At 45.8% G+C, this 18,976-nt stretch overlaps 1 protein-coding gene across 1 annotated transcript in view; it reads left to right on the top strand.

The window, feature by feature from the left end:
* The window catches only part of PLXNA4 (plexin A4), a 450,672-nt gene that overhangs the window by 388,456 nt on the left and 43,240 nt on the right, over positions 1-18,976 (top strand). Inside the window, exons 17-23 of the mRNA XM_065672631.1 lie at positions 2,231-2,470; positions 3,268-3,414; positions 8,725-8,959; positions 9,363-9,505; positions 12,807-13,075; positions 16,565-16,631; positions 18,735-18,881. Of these exons, the coding sequence (XP_065528703.1) occupies positions 2,231-2,470; positions 3,268-3,414; positions 8,725-8,959; positions 9,363-9,505; positions 12,807-13,075; positions 16,565-16,631; positions 18,735-18,881 (1,248 nt within the window). The remainder of the gene's footprint in view (positions 1-2,230; positions 2,471-3,267; positions 3,415-8,724; positions 8,960-9,362; positions 9,506-12,806; positions 13,076-16,564; positions 16,632-18,734; positions 18,882-18,976) is intronic.

Here is an 18,976-nt window from a genome sequence, read left to right as displayed (position 1 = left end):
CTGCTTTGGAGGCCAGAAGAGCTTGACCAAGGTCTGGGAGGACAGTTTACTCGGAAGAAGCCAGTTACCAGTAGCTGTTGAGTAGCTCCAGAGAGAGCTGTAAAAGGTATGAGTTTAGCACCTCCAATTAGGAGACTAAAGAGTAGACAGCACTTGCACCTACAGTAGGTTGCAGAATGGGGCCATGCAACAGGAGAGATTTAAACAGGAGATTTTGGGCCTTAAACAGGGGAGATTTAGGTTACATATAAGGCAGAAGCTCTTCCCTGTGAGGGTGCTGAGGCGCTGGCACAGGGTGCCCAGAGAAGCTGTGGCTGCCCCATCCCTGGCAGTGCTCAAGGCCAGGTTGGACACAGGGGCTTGGATCAACCTGCTCTAGTGGAAGGTGTCCCTGCCCGTGGCAGGGGGGCTGGAACTTGATGATCTTAAGGTCCTTTCCAACACAAACCTTTCTGTGATTCTCTGATTGTAACAGCATCTTAAAAGGTATTGTCTGTGTATGGGCACTTCCTGGGACCAAGTGTGAAAGAGCATCACAGAAAAAGAGGCTCCAAAAATAAAACACATAAGAGGGACTAATTTGGGTGGGTGCAGAAAGCCCAGATCCTTTTCATTTCTGAGATTTTAAGATTAATCCATGGGCTTTCCACCCAAGGTTTTCAAAGTATTTTGCTTTGGAAATAACCTACTGCCACATGAACAATGGTGAAACTGTGGTAGACCCAGAAAGAAAATGCAGGAATATATGAGGTAGATTCATTTGCATCTGCAGTTTGCAGACTAAGACACCTGAAGATTGGTCTCATCCCAGTTCTGTCATAACTCGTATCTCCCAAATACAAAGCAATTTTTTTTTGCGTCTCACACTCTATCAGATTCAGGAAATGTCTGTTGAGATTGATTTCTGGGTCTGATGTGAATCTTGACTGACAATCTACTTTCTAGTCCCTCATGAAGTGATTATGCATATTCATAGGTATTCTTTATAATGTGTTCAATTCCCTAGTACAGCATGACCAAGTTTTCCTGCAGAATTAGAAGGCCACATTTCTTCCTGTTATTCTTTCCGCAGACTCCAGCTTTTGCCTGACACAGTGGTCTCAAACAATCATGCCATTGTGCAGATGATGAAGCCTATTCATCATCTCGCACTTGCTCATGTAGAATTGCCCATCAGTTTTGTGCTGGGAAGTACTCTGGTGCCTATTCTTCCTTGTAAGAGCTGTTACAGCAAAGAACATCTGACTTACTTACTTTACAATATGAAACTAACTGGTCCAAGTCACTTATCTCTCTATTGATGTGAACCAAAGACAGATTAGCACTCGAGCTGTGCTAGCTGTGATAATGAGTGTGCTCTCAGTGCTGGAGGTATCAGACTAGCTTGGAGAAGACTGTCACATCAAGCACAGCTGGGATCCTACAGGGCTGGTGCTGTTTCTGACAGAGCCTGTTGGCTCATGGTGAGACCGGGATGCATTGTGCTAGCTGCCACAATGTAAAAAGATGAAAGCTCATATCCTGAAGGAGAACCAGACATCTAATTCTAAGTCCTTTATCATGGGAGAGAGGGTGGAACACCTTTCACAGTCTTACCCATTTCTCAAATACACAAAAAAGCAGGTCTTTGGCAGGGCTGGAACCAAACTTCAGAGTCTCCTGAGACCTATCCCTTTGTGTTCACACCTGCAACTTCCTGGGCTTCGTTTGAGATAACCTGATGTTCAAACAGGAACCTTGTGCACAGCTGAGATATGTACTCACATAGTGTAATGTATGCACTACACATACACTTTTGGAGTGATCCCCAGAGTGCGTGAGCTAATTGTAGGGTGGTTGTAAGGCTTTGGCTAGTCTTTTCTGTATTTGAAACAAGAAGACATTTCTATTTCCAGAAGGGAATGAGGTTAGTGGAAGACGCTGGTACTGGCAACCCCAGAGGCTACGCTCCCTTGAGGCAGAGGAGCACAGGATGCCCAGTTGCAGCGTAAACTTCACACGCCTGCTGCAGCAAACCTTTCCTAATCCCTTCCCAGCCTTGACTATGTGATGTTTATGTGGTATGTTTTAAGCAATGAAGCACCAAACTGTGTCATGCTAACCAAGGAGGTCTGGTCCTCTCTATCCTCTGGCTATAGGTAGGCTAACATTCCACTGGGAGGTATCTGCCCATCAGGAGAGTTGGCAGCATTTTCAGTAAGCACTCTTTGTGTTGGGTTTCTTTCTCCAGAACTGTGAGGTACAGAACAGCACGGAGATGACCTGCCAGGCTCCAGCCCTGGCTGTCGACCCCAATCACCAGTCTGAGCTTGCCGAGCGTCCAGAGGAGTTTGGCTTCATTCTTGACAACGTGCAGTCCTTGCTGATCCTCAACAAAACCAACTTCACCTACTACCCAAACCCTATCTTTGAGGTTTTCAATCCCTCAGGGATCCTGGAGCTGAAGCCAGGAAGTCCCATCATACTGAAGGTGAGATGGGGACCAAGGGCTGCATGAGAAAGGACAAACATACTCCCCATTGCCTCTCTGTGTCTGCCAGCACCCTGCAAATCATAGCTGTATCCCTACTGCATCTTCATTCATCTCACCTATCATATCACATTGTATCAGAGTCACCATCTGCAGACACCAATCACTGCTCAGCATCTGCCAATACCCATAGCTAAAATATATAAACTCCTGCTGTCTTTAGCTGTGTGCAGTCTAAATTTGTACCCACTGCTGTTCACCATAAAAGAACTGCAACAGGACTGGCAATTAAATACCTAAGTCTCTTTGTTGGGTTTTCAAGGCCTTTTTCTCACCCTGTTTAATTCCTGCACCAATCCTTTGTTATTTCTGTAATATGGACTCTGCAATACAAAGAAGGAACTTTATGATTGAGCATTTTTGTATCAGCACTTGTATGTGGTGTATATGCAAAGAAACAATTGTACCTGCAAAATAACTTCTTGCATGTTTGGAAAGGGAGCTCTCTTACTTGCCTGAATATGTTTTTTGAGGGCCTATTTGTGCAAGACTTCTATACAACACTTCTCATTTAGTTCTGGAATGAGAGGAGCAGGACAGGCTGTTTTGACTGATTACAGTCCATACCCATCCATGCTGTCCTCTGCATGATTTCCTAAATTGTCTTTTTCTCTCTGTGTTAGCAAATGGTGAACCACAGATGCCAAGTGCAATGTTAGCACTGGAACTAGAGGCGAAGGCAAACTCTTTCCTGATGTGTGTTTTTTTGGGTGGGGGTGATATTCCTTTCTATCCAGGGTAAGAACCTGATCCCACCAGTGGCAGGAGGGAATGCCAAGCTGAACTACACCGTTTTGGTTGGTGAGAAGCCCTGTGCAGTGACTGTATCAGATGTGCAGCTACTGTGTGAATCCCCAAACCTCATCGGAAGGCACAAGGTGATGGTAAGTGATGCTTGAACTTCAGCCTTCCCTCCCTGGGTGGGTTGGGAGGGCACACCAATGCTGAAAAGCTGTCAGATTCTCTGAGGAGTTTGCATCACTGTTTGCCTTCTGTAGATCCCATAAGCATCAAGGTCCCATCTTAATATAGTATCCCCATAATGAGTAATTTAGAGAAGCAGAAGAGTAACCTGGAGATCTTTATGGATAGTGAGAAACATCTCATAATCAAAACCCTTAAGGAATGTTTGCCTATCTTCTGTTTTTGTATGTACTGTACGAACCCTCAATGTTCATGTGAGTTCATTTATGTAACATGTTCCCTATTGACACACTTCGTTAAATTCAGCAGTCCCCAGCAATTTCTAACATTTTGGTGGTTAAAATTTGCCTTTATGTAGGAGAAAGAAAAAAGAAAGCAAGATATAGTCTATAGCATGACTTGACTTTGAGGTGTTGATATCTATACAACTTAGTATACTCCTGCATATCCTTCCTGGAACCTGTGAAAAATGGACCTAGTGATTACATCAGAGGTAGCTTCTCCTTTCACCATTGATTTATTCACTCCTCCTTTACTCACCTCTCACTAATCTGCATTCCTCAGTTCTGCTGCTTGATAAACAGTGCATCAGCAAACTCATCTGAGCTGTACCGAGCTGTGGGTGGAAGCACACCAAAAGAAACAGACTGACATCAGACATACGAATGATCGATGTTTCTCATTGCCGCACCCTCAGAGCTGTATCTGTCACAAATTTATTTATTGCAAAGCAGTGAGGCTCAGAGAGGTTGATAGAGGCACACTCTTTAAAAAGAGAGGTTTTGGGGAAGTTGTAGCAGATAGAGTTTTGTGGTGAACCTTTTGGGTCTTGTGACTGCTGCTGGCAGACCTCATGGTAGCAACTTAAATTCTCTGTGCCAAAGTTTGTCATCTGGAAAATAGAGGTAATAATGCTTTTCAGCCATGCAAATATACCATGGCTCTCAATTCATTGTAAAGCACATTAAGACACTCCTATAGGAGCAATAAAGAAGTGAGGGATTTTCTCTGTGTGAATACCAAAGCTTTTTGAACAAGGCGATATATGTTCCCTGTCATTTTCATTAATATAGTTAAGCATATGGTTAGTCAGAGATGGACAAAGCTAGTCCTAGAGAGAGAAAACTTCAAGTCAAGCAATCAATCAACCCCTGGGGTTCAGGGAGGATGAACATCTGCTCAGGTCTTAGTAATTGGGAAGATTCCCTTGCTCCTGTAGCCTGGGACAGCTTAAGTGAAGCCATCAAGAAAAAATCATGGAATCATAGAATGGTTAGGGTTGGAAAAGACCTTAAGATCATCCAGTTCCAACCCTCTGCCATGGGCAGGAACACCTCACACTAGACCATATCACCGAAGGCTGTGTCCAGCCTGGCCTTGAACACTGCCAGAGATGGAGCATTTACCACTTCTCTTGGCAACCTGTGCCGGTGCCTCACCACTCTCACAGTAAAGAACTTCTTCCTTATATCTGACCTGAACTTCCCCTGTTTCAGCTTAAACCCATCACCCCTTGTCCTGTCACTACAGTCCCTAATGAAGAGAAAATATTTCCTTTTTAAGGATGCTGGTAAAACAAGAGATGTTGCTGCAAACATGGAAAGATGATCGCATTGAAGCCCATTAATAAGCATCAGCACAGGGCAAGTTACAAATTCCTTGTTTAACTGCCAACACTGAGACAGATGCTGTCAAAGCATCTGGGCTGGGAACCAAATACAGAAGGTCACCTGCAGTGGAAACCAGTGCTCAAGGGTGGACTTTGCATGAAGAACTTAACAAGGGGATAACTAGGCTGGGAAGTGCCTCCTCCAGCCTAGCACAGCGTTGCTGTTGCTTGGCTGGGTACAAAATGTATCTGTGTTCACATGAATGTCACTTTGATGGCCAGGATAATTGACAGGTAGCTCTCCCAAGCTTTCCTTCTGTTTCTGCCAGTGATTTACTGTGTGACCTTGAGTAAATTGCTGAGCAAACCATTTCTTGCAAAGTGAGGTGGCCTATATCTGAGGGGGGACCATGGGAGTGCATCAACCACTGCAGCGCTAAGATTATTTCTAAGGGAAGAACAGTGACAATGCCACACATTGATGTCAACATGGTTTTGATCTAGTTCATCTGTCTTTTATACAATGACAGTGTTAAATACTTGACAGAAAAGAACGAAAAGGCCTGAACAATTGTTAAAAAGAGTGACTAAAACTCAGAGGCAAGCCTTTTTCCAAGGAAAAAAGAAACATGAGGAAGAGCCATAAGTAACTATATTGGAGAAGGTCTGCAATGAAGAAGTGGAGTACATCTGAAGGGTTGCTGGTATCTAATGTAGGCACTTACATAGTGAAAGTCACACTGGACTCTTTGAATAGTGAATGGAGAGATGGTCAAATATAGCAGTTGAAGTTCAGGGCACATTTCATCTCATCCTAAGGTAAATAACTTCCTTTGGTCAGGGCAAACTTGCATTAGGAAAGACACTACCACAGACAAGTTTTGCACAACAGGAACTCCTAGACAGGTGCCCCTAAATGTTTACTGGAGAAAAGTAGGCTCTGCCATAGTGCCATTTAGAACAAATTCATGATTAATAGGCTTAACATGTGGCCAAACTGTTGTTTGGTAATATGGAAGGTTCATGATCAGTCTTCTGGAAGGTACAAACTGGGGCTAACATTGTTAAGACACCTACTTTTAGGAGTCTAGATCCCTTTATAGTTAATGGAAAGAAATAGGAACTTCCAGTGAATAAAATGTCTCATCCTAATGTCAAAGGAGGTTTCAAAAGCAGCTCACATAAATCAAACTCTAAAAGTGCTTTTTCTCTGTATTGACTCTGAAAGCACAACTGTAATGTCAAACTTAGATGTCCATATCTAATATCTCGTGAGAGGAATCCCACCTATTGAGATGGGCTGTTCTCTGGGCTTTGAGGACAGACCTGCACTGGGGATTGGGGTGGTGATGTTTGATTCTAGTCCTTGAATGGACTCTGATTGCAGGACTTGGAGGTAAAGAGCCACTTTTGGAAATGGAAAGTGAAGTATCAGGTATCCATTTATTGATCCACTGTGACAGGAAGGAAGTTGTGCAACCTGGTGAGCTGGGATGATCTGGGACAGTGCTCTAGGGCAAAAAGAAACAGCTTTCAGGCACAGATTACCATGTGAACTTGGCAGTTCGTCTTCTCAGTTGATCATGCCACCTACCAGTACCAAACCCATGCCCTATGCAGGCTTTATAAATGAGGTGGGCCTTGTATCTTGAAATAGATGGGAAAACTAGTACTGCTGCATCCTCAACTTACATGAGTGCTAGGTTGTTTCTGGGCCACTGAAGGTGCGCTACAAGTCATCAATGTCTTGGTAAAGGAAGGATCATCTTGAAACTTGATTACTCCATTAGATCAGCTTAGGTTTGGTTTCATTTCTCATTGTGGATGTTGTTATCTCTCTAGATCCCATCCCAAAATGGAATGAGAGGACATTGTGGATGCAAATTAGGTATTTCTAGACGTTCACTTTTGTTCTGTCGAAGACATAAGTGTTACAGCTATGTGTCTTTGGCCAAGACCTACTGAGGAACAGCCTATAGCTGGTGCTAGAGCAAAACAGACATCTTAAATTGAAAGATGTCTCAAACAGACATTAAACTGAAAGAGGGCTGATTTTAGATATTAGGAAGAAGTTCTTCCCTGTGACAGTGGTGAGACACTAGCACAAGTTGCCCAGAGAAGCCATGGCTACCCCAGTCCCAGCTGGAAAACTTTCCATTAATTCTCTGTAGTCTCTTCCGCTGCCTCCAATATTTCCTCTTTCAACCAGTTTCTTCCTCCTGCAGCCTGGAGAGGAAACCCGAGTAGCTGCTTGATTTGAGGCATGGGAGGCCTGGGGTGAATGCTTATGCTGCAGACAGACTGATTAACTGAGAGCTAGTGGGATGAAGGACAAGGCTATCCACCAGGCTGGGATGTGGGGGTATATTTTCACTAGCTGCTGTGGGAGCTGAGAAGATGAGGGAGAGCTCCTCGTAAAGGAGGAAGAAGAAGGTTCAATTGCATGCTGCAATTGTCCCTGTTGCAGTGGGAGGGGGAAGAACATAGCCTGGGGTCTTGACTGCGTTTCTGCCTGGCAGCAAGCTTCTGCACTTTGTGCAGTGCCTGCTGTGTCTCTCCATGATGAAGCTCAGATGGGGTGAAGTGATGGGGCTCATCACCATGTCACAACCCTCCAAACTCTTTTAAGGCTATCTTCAAAGCTTTATATTAATCTGTAACCAGTGTTCTCCAACCACAACACAGTCCTAGAAGCCTTCTTTTTATACCTCAGGCTATTCAGCAGTGTTTTTGCCTGCCACTCAAAATTCAAATAGTCTTGAATAACCTTGTAGTAGCCTTGAGCAAGTAGTATCCTGTAGAATTGCTGCTGAGAATGGTGCTCATGTTGTAAAAATGGGCTCCTAATAGACTTTCTTCAACTAAGCTTTTTGTTGGGCTTGCAGCAGTACCACTTGCAGGGTTTATTCTGGCTTTTAAGAACAAGGTCCTCACACAGCAGCTTGTTCCAGAGAATGGCAGCATCACTGGGAACCTTTAGGATTACATGTAGAGTAGATAGCTGTATTCAGCTCCCTGTGTTCATCAGGGCAGTCCAGCACAATTTAGCTGTTCAGGATGGGGAATTAAAACCCATAATGAAGCCCAAACTGATATGTAGCCAGGGCATTAAGAGTGGTGAGATTTATCACCAGTCTTTTGTTGATTGTGTTCATGGGCACTTTGTCTCTAGAGGTGCTTCTATATGACATTCCAGATGTTTTTAAGCTATTCTCCATCCCCGTATTTCCTGATTTAGCTTGGGAGACAAAGGGAAGTCATTATTCAGCCTTAGGGAGATAGAATCATAGAATTATGGCATGGTTTGGGTTGGAAAAGATATTAAAGTTCATCCAGTTCCAACCCCATGCCATGGGCAGGGACACCTTCCACTAGAGCAGCTTGCTCCAAGCTCCAATGCCAGGGATGGGGCAGCCACAGCTTCTCTGGGCACCCTGTACCAGCGCCTCAGCACCCTCACAGTGAATAATTTCTTCTTTATATCCAACCTAAATCTCCCCTTTAAGGTTTGAACTCACTGCCCCTTGTCCTATCACTTGAGTCCCTGATGAAGTGTCCCTCTCCAGCATCCTTGTAGGATGTCGGATGTAGATGATGGAGTTCCTCTGTGTTCCTGCTTGTTCAACAGTTTCAACGCAACTCTTTCCTGCCTTCCCTCTAGGCCCGTGTAGGAGGGATGGAGTTCTCCCCTGGGATGGTCTACATCTCTCCTGACAGTCCCCTCAGCTTGCCAGCTATTGTCAGCATTGCGGTGGCCGGTGGCTTGCTCATCATCTTCATCGTGGCTGTGCTGATCGCGTACAAGCGCAAGTCCAGAGAAAGCGACCTCACCCTCAAGCGTCTGCAGATGCAGATGGACAACCTGGAGTCCAGGGTGGCACTGGAGTGCAAAGAAGGTAGGATGAGGAAGGAAAGCTGGCACTGTGTCAGTGCTGGTAGAAGAGAAGGATCCACCTACAAAACTTTGAGCCAAAATGTCACAGGGAAAAGGAGTATTGAGCCCGGTGGGTATGGCTCAAGTCTGGATTTCATCTGGCTTTGCCTATTTTCCCTGAGTTCAGCCTTCCTCCACCCTCTCCTAACTGCCTTTACTTACAGAGAACCTTGGCACATGCCCCTGTGGAAAAGCTGTGTTATAAGAAACAAGTATAACTGCTCTTGTCCACCTCCTTCTTCCTCTCCATATTTCTTCTCCATTTATACCTTAATTTTATGCATGTGGGTCTGAGGTTCTTTCCCACCATGGTGAGGGAGGTCCGGACTGTCACTGCTACATGAGTCTTTCCTTTTTTGTGGCAGCCTTTGCAGAGCTACAGACAGATATCCACGAGCTCACAAGTGATCTGGATGGAGCTGGGATTCCTTTCCTTGATTACCGAACCTACACCATGAGGGTTCTTTTCCCTGGCATTGAAGATCACCCAGTCCTGAGGGATCTGGAGGTAAGAATTCAACATCTGCTTCTGGTTCCTCCCAAGCCTTCCTGTTCTGTCCTGAATGCAAAATGTGTCAATGGTGGGGACGTGATGGCTTACAACATTGTCCCCCACCAGGGATGAAACACCACCTCATTAAAAATCCGGGTTGAAAAGAGAAGATGATTACTGCTGTCTTAGATGTTAAATTCTGCCTGGTCACCCATCTGTCTGGAGGAGTCTCATCTATCTGTGTGCATTAGAGCTACCCCATTAAGGTTCTCCTGGGCCTCCAAGGGGTTTGTTTTATAGACTGAGTTTATTAGCTACTGCTGTGCCAGAGCCATGACAAAGAGTAGCATGGCAGAGCAGCATAGTTACCTGCGTCACTCCGGCTTTGCATGACGCACTACCTAGAGGCATTTTCCTGGGGCAACACCTACAGAAATAACCTAACTGTCTCTCACTGGAGGAGGTTCACCTTTTCTGTGCTCTGTGGTTTGCAGTGGGGTCAGAAAACCACAGCATCATCTGCCCATATCCTGCCTACATCTGCCTCTGTCACCCCAACTCTCCAGACCACAGTAGTGGGAGGACAGTGCGACACTGTCCAGCACTGCTGGGGTCTACACACAGCCTGTGTGACCTCACTGGTGACAATGAGTGTGACGGGACCCGGGTGACATCTGATTGTGCTGCAAAACAGCCTCAGGCTTTGACAGATGGACAGGCTCTGCTGTAGGGATACCTGGGCTAGAGAATCAAGGGATACACCATGGCCAAGGCCAAAGAGGTCATTGGCAAACTCTGCAAACTCTTTGGCAAGCTCTGAGCTTCAGAGAGGTTCTGCCATGGGCTGGTGAGATTGCTGGAGGCCAACACTGGGGCTAGTTGCCAGGAGGGAGGAGCAGAAGCTGGCTCAAGCAATGCCATGCTTGGCTGGCTGTGTAATCAGAGGTTCCTGCTCATCTTTGCCCCTTCCCTTTAGGGGAGCCAAAATTCATCATACTGTATGGAAACGACCATTAAAAACCCTGATCCATCTTCAAGGAGGACTTGTGGGATTGGAATCCTGTATATATTTGCTTTTGGGATGGAGGTAGAGCGGCCTTGAGCTGCCTTCCCTCAGGAAGAGTAGCTCATCAGCTTTAACACATGAGCATAGGACACAAGGGGTGATGAATCTCACATATGTATACACACACACACAAACACTTTCATTATACCCACAGCCTATTTCAATCCTTATATTCATTAACCCCAGCCAAATGACCACAGAAGAGCATCTGACCCCTACAGAGCTTTTAGCATTGATGCTCCCATATGTAGATACATAGGCACAGAGCTAGTGTTTCAACCTGCCACCTTTGATCTCTTCTTCCTTTCATTTCATTAATCTCTTTTTTTTTCCCTTAATCCTCAGTAAAGCTTCAACAGCTCTTTCAGTGTCAACATCTTTGGCTACCAACATATCAGGGAAAGTAGTTGCCATTCTTCTCCCTTCTCTGTAGGATCTAGAATGAGCTGCTATTTATTGCAAAAGGCCCCGGCACACATCCCGCAGTGAGCAGGCCTTACTTCTTTCCAGTTCATTTGCCAATGAACTGTCTCCAGATGCAGTACAAAACACTTTTCTTGTTATTCTTTTTTTAATTCTTTGTAATAACCTGGGGATAGGCAATACTAAATGTTCAAGTAAGTGAGCTAAAACATCATCATTGTCGGGGCGGGGGGTGGTGGTGGCTGGTTGGTTGTCTCAAGCTATTTACTAAGTAATTGATTTTCTATATGCAAAAAGAGTTAAGAGCTCTCATTTCCAGAGTGAAAAAGTAATGAGTCTTTCAGGGCCTTGCATTACTTGCTTGTTTAAGCATGCCAACTTCTTTTGGATTAAAGGGCCAAATCTAGCTGGTTATTAATACACATGTAGAATCGTAGAATCATAGAATGGTTTGGGTTGGAAAAGACCTTAAGATCATCCAGTTCCAATCCCCTGCCATGGGCGCGGACACCTCACACTAAACCATGTCACCCAAGACTCCGTCCAGTCTGGACCTGAGCACTGCCAGGGATGGAGCATTCACCGCTTCTCTGGGCACCCTGTGCCAGCTCCTCACCACTCTCACAGTAAAGAACTTCTTCCTTATGTCTAACCTGAACTTCCCCTGTTTCAGTTTGAACCCATCACCCCTTGTCCTATCAGTGCAGTCCCTGAGTCCCTCTCCAGCATCCTTGTAGCTCCCTTCAGACACTGGAAGCTGCTCTGAGGTCTCCACACAGCTTCTCTTCTCCAGGCTGAACAGCACCAATGTTCTCAGCCTGTCTCCATATGGGAGGTGCTCAAGCACTCTTACATGTTGCTCTGTGTTGAGCACCTCCAGCTTACAGGGAAGCTTTTTCAAGGGCTAGAACAACTTCAGCACTGTGGAGGAGTGAGTTTGGGGTTCTCTACTTAGGCTCCATTTTCATCTACAGCCAGAAGGACCATAAAGGGTAAAGCCTGCTATAGACTGTGAAGTCCAGCATACAATATTGAGGACATAAATTGCTCTGTATAAAAACGAGTCCATCAGCCTCTTACAACTGATAAACATATCAGAGACTTATCAACCTCTTTGTCTCAAAAACATTTCACCTTCCAAACCCAGGGGTCCTTCTGCAGTCACACCTCCAAGACAGTCCCAATTCAGGGTCTCCTCTCACACCTTCATCTACCTACTTCAAACCAAGGCCCAGCTGCATGATCACCATCTCAGCCACTGCCTCATTGCTCATCAATTTGTCTCCTCAAAAGCTGACCCCAGGCTCTCTTCCCCACTCATTTTTTTTGCTGTCTCTGCTAGCTTCTTGAAGCTGAACCCCAAATCTCTGTAAGCAGGTTTCTTGCAGAGATGAAAGGAGGGCTTTAGGTGAAAGAGTGAGACTTCAGTCTGACTACAACAAAAATATATCATGGTATGGTACCACTCTAGGCACTAGCGATCTCTTTTTGATGTACTGTTCAGACAGGGAAACAGAGGATTGGAAAAGAATCCTCTGGCTCTGGCTGGGAGGTCTTTCAGGCTTCCTAATTGTTAGATGATGTATGGACTCTTCCTTTTTACAGGATTATCCTGTGATGCAGAAAGACTCAACTGACTGCTAGATGCAAGTTTATGTTTTATGGTTGTCTCTGCTTTTCCTTTTTCCCTTTCTCAGAACTGACTTCTGCTTGATGTTATAGTGTATAGTTGGAGGAGCTGGAGGGATGAAGGCAGAGAGTAGCAAAGGATTCATGACCCATTTGCATAGTGAAGGAAAGGTGTAAACTCCCTTTCTTCTCCTGCAGGTCCCTGGCTACAGGCAGGAACGGGTGGAGAAAGGGCTGAAGCTCTTTGCTCAGCTCATCAACAACAAGGTTTTCCTGCTCTCCTTCATCCGCACGCTGGAATCCCAGCGCAGCTTCTCCATGCGGGACCGTGGTAACGTGGCCTCACTGATAATGACAGTGCTGCAGAGCAAGCTGGAGTATGCTACTGATGTCCTCAAACAGCTCCTGGCTGACCTCATAGACAAGAATCTGGAGAGCAAGAACCACCCCAAGCTGCTGCTGCGGAGGTAAGGATGCCTGGGGCTGGAGGGATCTGGGATGAGCAGCCTGTGTCCCACTGTCCAATGTAAGCATGTTGGTCTTTGGAAGAAAAGGGCAAATTTGCCTGTTTGGTTTTTTTTTGTTGCTTGAAATCAGGATGGTTGCAGACATGGTTCACATGACCCTATAAAATCATAGAATCTTTTAGGTTGGAAAAGACCTTTAAGATCATTGAGTCTAACCGTTCCCCCAGCTCTGCCAAGTCAACCACTAAACCATGTCCCTAAGTGCCATATCTACACGTCTTTTAAATGCCTCCAGGGATGATGACTCAAACTAGGGATGGTATGAAACTGTTTGCAGTTGAATAAGTGTCCTGGGTTTACCCAGCAAGTAGGGCTGAATGAAGAATGAATATTTCTGCCTTTCTGGTTTCTTGCTCATTTAAGACTTCCTGACAGAGCATGCCTTCTTTTGGTGGACTCTTCCTCCCAGCATCTTCTCTGCATTTCTTTGCCTTTCTTTGTCTGTAGATCTTGGTCCATCTCCTGCCTAGCCAAAAAATGGTCAATGATTGAAAGTTACAGAACTAACCTACCTCTGCATTTCAATGTGGATCTTCCAGAAAGCATCATAAAAGCAGCAAGAACCCATGCTTCCTAACCTGTATTTTGTATTCTTTGTGGGCTTAAGATGGTCACTTTTGATTATGTTTTGTTTTAACCTGAAAACTCCAGTTGCATTGTGTAAGACCTATATCATGTAGAACAGGCTGTCTTATATACCTGGTGAGTAGGTCAGCCTACTGCTGCTGTGTCCTGCCTGAGACATGGACTGCCCTGCTTAGTTTCTCATTCATGAGTTAACTATGGACACCTGGAGAGTTTTCTTCAGCTACACTGTGGGATCTCCGGTCTCAACCTGAGCAATGGTGCTGGGAGCTTATTGAAACCAACAGATCTGAGCTGGACAATAGAACTGGTTTCATACAAGGCACAAGTCTGGATTAATGCTTCTTGGCCAAGCCTAAGATCTAAACTCCATAGTTCTGTGGGAGCCCTCAAATCAGAAATCTGCTGCTCTGTGATTAATGTTCTTTCCCTGCCTAGGGAAACACAGCCTTTTCTCCATTTGGGATCACATTAATCTCTTTTTCACAGTCTGAACCAACCCTTCTTAGGACTCTAAGTGAAATCAGGGTGACTTCTCTGGAGGAGAATGTCCTTTGCCACTGCTCAGAGCCAACTTTGAGGAGCCCTCAGCTGATTAAAATGGATGGCTGGGACAGGGATGCTCACTGGAGGTTCTTCATCTGGCACACAGCCCTATGGAGAGCCAGCAAACAAGGGAGCAGAAGGCACTTCCTGGCATTCAGGGCAGCAATGCCAGGGGCAGAGACTGGACTTTGCTTTGGTGTCAGTTGACCCCCTGATGTGATTCAGGCCCTACAGCCTGGCTGGTGACCATCCTTCAGCTGTCCCCAAGGGTTCCTTTATGTGCTTCTCCTCTGATGCTGGCTGGCACTGCCTCCTTACGACTGTCTCTTCCCTTCATTTTCTCCTTTTCCTCTCCTTTCTCCATGTCTTTATCTTCCCTGGTTGTTCATTCCTGTGTTGTCCTGAGCATCCCATTTTTCCTCTTTCTCCTGCTTCCAGCTCTTTTGTAACTCTAGTCCTCTTTGTTGGAAATGAAATGTGGCCTTTGGAAGGAGAACCAGTGAACAAAGAAGGCACCTCCACTGTTCCAAGCCCTGAGAACAGAAGGAGAAGTCAGAGATGTGGTTTGTGCACTGAGATGGAGGTCCTGAACAGCTCCAGAACAAAGTCTTCTGAGCATGGGAATAGCTTGGTGCCTTGGGTCAGATGTTGGTGTGAGTTCCTCGGTTATTTGGAGCAGCTGGATTCAACCTGATGCTTCCCTCCCTTCCTGTCAGTGTGTGGATGGAAGGGAATGTTCAAAAACCTTTCTGCAGTGTTGGCTTTGGGGGTGTATATTTGATTTTCCCACCTTACTTTTGTCCAGTGTTCATCTCACATGACATCTACAGCCTCAAAGAGATCAAAGTTGTCAGATCAACTCAATGATCTCAAAGGTCTTTTTGAAAGCAAAAACACAATGGGATTTCCGTTCTTTTTCTTACGGCAATGCTAAGTTTGGACTATGTGATAGGTCCCAGGTATCACATCAAGGAGCATCAGAATGACCACTCTTCTAGGTGACCTTCCCTGCAAGGAGCTCAGACCATGATAAGAGTAGGGATTTCTGGAACTGAATATCATAAATGGAGAACGACAGCTAGGTGACACTGACTGAGGGGAATACATGGTGAACAAGGTGGTTTGGAGACACAGCAAGGATCACTAGAGACAAAGGAAACAGCATTAAGCTAGTAGCAAACTGGGACCATATAAACTCTTTCTCTGATTGCAGGAAAGAAAAGAGGAGCATTTAGCTATCGAAGGGACGGTCACCGACTCTGTGTTGGTGAAACAGGGCACTGCTTTCAGGCGAGGTTGTTGACTGATTCCATACATTATAACTGAAGTAGTGCAAACCCTTCCTCTTGCAAGTCTCATGCTTCAGAGGAAGCAAGATCTTTAGGCTTAGGACTAGGGAACCTAAAAGTGAAGCTCCAATCCTAAGCAAGAGCCACTGCATCGCTTTGGTGACTACCAAGACAAGGAAGAACCACTTTAACTCATACAGGAAGGACTCTTGCTTTGTTCTTGAATAACAGCAGTGCATTCAAAAAACATGTAGATAAGGCCCTCAGTGCCATTGGTTAGTGGTGGCCTTGGCAGTGCTGGGGTAAACGTTGGACTTGATGATCTTAAAGGTCATCATTAAACTACCTAGTTGAGTCTATGATTCTATGTACTGGAGCCAACACAGGTTTATCCTGTGCTCCACCCAACATTTACAGGTCTGAGTCAGTCCTTCCATAGGAAAAGTTCATCCTGAAAGACTTGAGGTGGATTTTTATTTGGTTGAGAACAAAATGTTCAAGGGCAAAGCAATGAGTTTTGTGAATGTGTCACACTGAAACACTGAGGACTATAATCAATCCCAAATGCCAGTGAGACAGAGTGCCAGATAACTATTCTCTGGTGATTTAGATCTGTCTGTCTTAGGTATTTATATAGCCTACTTATCATATGGCCTAAATCTGAGCTCCTTGTATTTGATGGATTTATCCTCCCTGAGGTCTTCCTGAGAAGGTTCCCTCAAACATTGTCATCTCCCTTTCGTGGATAGAGGAAGTGAGAAACAGACACAGGGACTTCCCTACTCACAGCAGAATCAACAGGGCAGGAAGGATTTGCTTGCATGTTTCCTCCAAAGCTAAAACAGAGAACCTAGGACATGCTTAATCCTGATGGTGTCATGCCAGACCTTCCATGGGGCTCAGGGACTGGGCCAGTGAGATGGATAAAGCCAGTCTTTGACTAGCCCTTTAGTATGACTGGTATGACTAACTCGTTTCCAATATGACTTTTCTCCTTGGCTGACTTTAGGACAGAGTCTGTGGCTGAGAAAATGCTCACCAACTGGTTCACCTTCCTTCTGTACAAGTTCCTCAAGGTAAGAGGAGCAACATGCCTGGGTGAAGCTGCTGCTTTAATATGTTTCTTCTTGGTGAGGTTTAGTTGGGGCAAAAGCTTCCCAGATATAAAGAGGTTATAAAAGGGGTTTTTCTCTGGAGGGAGCTCACTGCCTAATGGGAGAGGGGCTGTTTTCTGATCGAGGGAGAACAAAGAGGGATGCTTTGTTGGAGAAGCAGCCTGTTAGTCTTTCTTCTGTACAGTGACAAGATTTAAGGGTCAGTGCTGAAACATGATGAAGACCTACATCGAAAATGCTCTCTTTTTACTGGCATTAGATCTCCATCACCTGGTGATCCATATTTACAGTGCATACTGACTGGAGATCTCCTCCCACCCCAGTTCAGATACTGAGGCCCAGTGCCTCCATCATACTTTACGTGTTTTATGTACACCAAAATCAGATCTCTGCTTAGTTTAATTTAGTCCCAAGCCCAAGCTCTTCTTGGCATTAGGCTGTCTCAAGCCTGCCCTGGGCATGGCCCTGAACCCTCTGGGAACAGAGGGCTGGATGCAACACACTGTGACTCTTGCATTCAGAAACCAGCAACGGAGGCTGTTGCTGCTTTGTATTCCAATGGGAGGTGGCACTGGCTTTGCAGGACAGTCCTCAGCAAGAGATCAAAAGGACTTGAGGCACCCCCTGAGCCCTCTTGTACCTCCCACAGTCTCCTTGGGGTGTGTGTAATAGAATAAAAGAGTATTTCAGCCTTTGCGCCCTGCTACTGACTACTGGGTGATGGCAGTTTCCTCTTGGGGACACACATTAAGCCTCAAGCATGCTAATTGCCAAGGCATCAAACTCAGAGCCAGGAAGGAGCTGGGCTCTGCACCTCTCCCCCAGTCCCAATGGAGTTACTAGATATCCTAACACCTTCTAACCCCATTTGGACAGAATAGACACCCTCTGCCTGGAAATTGGAGGCTTTACAGATAAATCCCATTCCCCTGAGCCTTTCCCAGGAACAACGATGAACACATGGGAAAGTTTTGAAGGTCCCTGGAAGGTAATTTCAGTGACTTCAGTATCAGATTCCTGCTTTCAGCTGAAAGGAAAGGATATAAGGAGGTGACTCTCTAAAGAGCTGCTTTTATAATAGGCTTTTTTCACCCCACTCAGCTGCTTGTCTTCTTGCCTTAGCCTGAACAGAGGCCTGATAAGGGTAAGAGACAGGCTCACAGAAGCAATATGCTGCTGGCAGATAAGCTAATTAAGTGGGAGGCAGGTATAGGAACTGAGAAAGGGGCCACTTGGCTTCAGTTTATTAACTTGTTTTGCTGGGATTTACACCAGAGGAAAATGACCTCACTCATTGGGTTGGGTCACAGAGCAAGAAGAGAGGGCAAGATGGGGAAGAGGGGAGGAAGGCTGGAGGCGTGGAAGGGAGGCAATAGAAGGAACCATAAGGAGGGATGAATGGCAGTGAATAGGCAGAGGGAGGGCAGCAAGAGAGGAGAGGCAAGGAAAAGAGTGGGGAGAGTGCAGTGAGTGCAAATGATGGGAAGGAGAAATTATGGAGTTGTGCATGTATGTGGGTTGCTTGTTGCTGTCTTGTGCTGAGCCCCACACATTGACATCACCGTTGCAACCATATAGATCCAAGGGTACATTGCCCTGGGTCATGCAGCTGCTCCTGCCTGAGCATTCCTATTTGCCTCCAACATGAGAGTGCTCATGGACACTGTGAGCTCTGCTTAGACACCCAGCAGGACTGGACACCAACAGTCCATATCCTTTTGGACCTGTCTCCAGGTCCTCTGAGATCCATCCTACCACGTGCTGAAAACTGTCCTAGTGACAACCACTTGAACAGCCCCTATGGGTCTTTGATAACCCAAATATTGCCAGGGAGCACCGACACCTTTGTCCCATGGCAGGACACTCAAGAGGGCAGGTTGCACTCTGTAGAAGTGGAGGGTCACCTCCATTCCCAGGCTGTATGGAATAGACTGATTCTCACTGATGCATCTGTCTTGCGTGGTTGGGAATGGCAAACCATGGCAGTCACTGAGATGCTATGTAGGTTGTGTTCTCACATCTGCTCCTTCTGTTTCACCTCATGGTTGTCTCTCCCCCCTGCAGGAGTGTGCTGGTGAACCTCTGTTCTCCCTTTTCTGTGCCATCAAGCAGCAGATGGAAAAGGGTCCCATTGACTCCATCACTGGGGAAGCCCGGTACTCACTGAGTGAGGACAAGCTGATCCGACAGCAGATTGATTACAAGACACTGGTGAGTGCTCTGAGCACACCTTCCTATGGGCTTGTCCAGCCTCCTCTGGCAAAGGGGTATTTAGAGAAAAGAAGCCAATGATGGGCATGCTGAGC

The sequence above is a fragment of the Lathamus discolor genome, chromosome 1 (assembly GCF_037157495.1).
Source record: "Lathamus discolor isolate bLatDis1 chromosome 1, bLatDis1.hap1, whole genome shotgun sequence".
Lineage (NCBI taxonomy): Eukaryota > Metazoa > Chordata > Aves > Psittaciformes > Psittacidae > Lathamus > Lathamus discolor.
The sequence above is the reverse complement of the archived record's forward strand: the minus strand, read 5'-3'. Positions and strand labels throughout refer to the sequence as shown.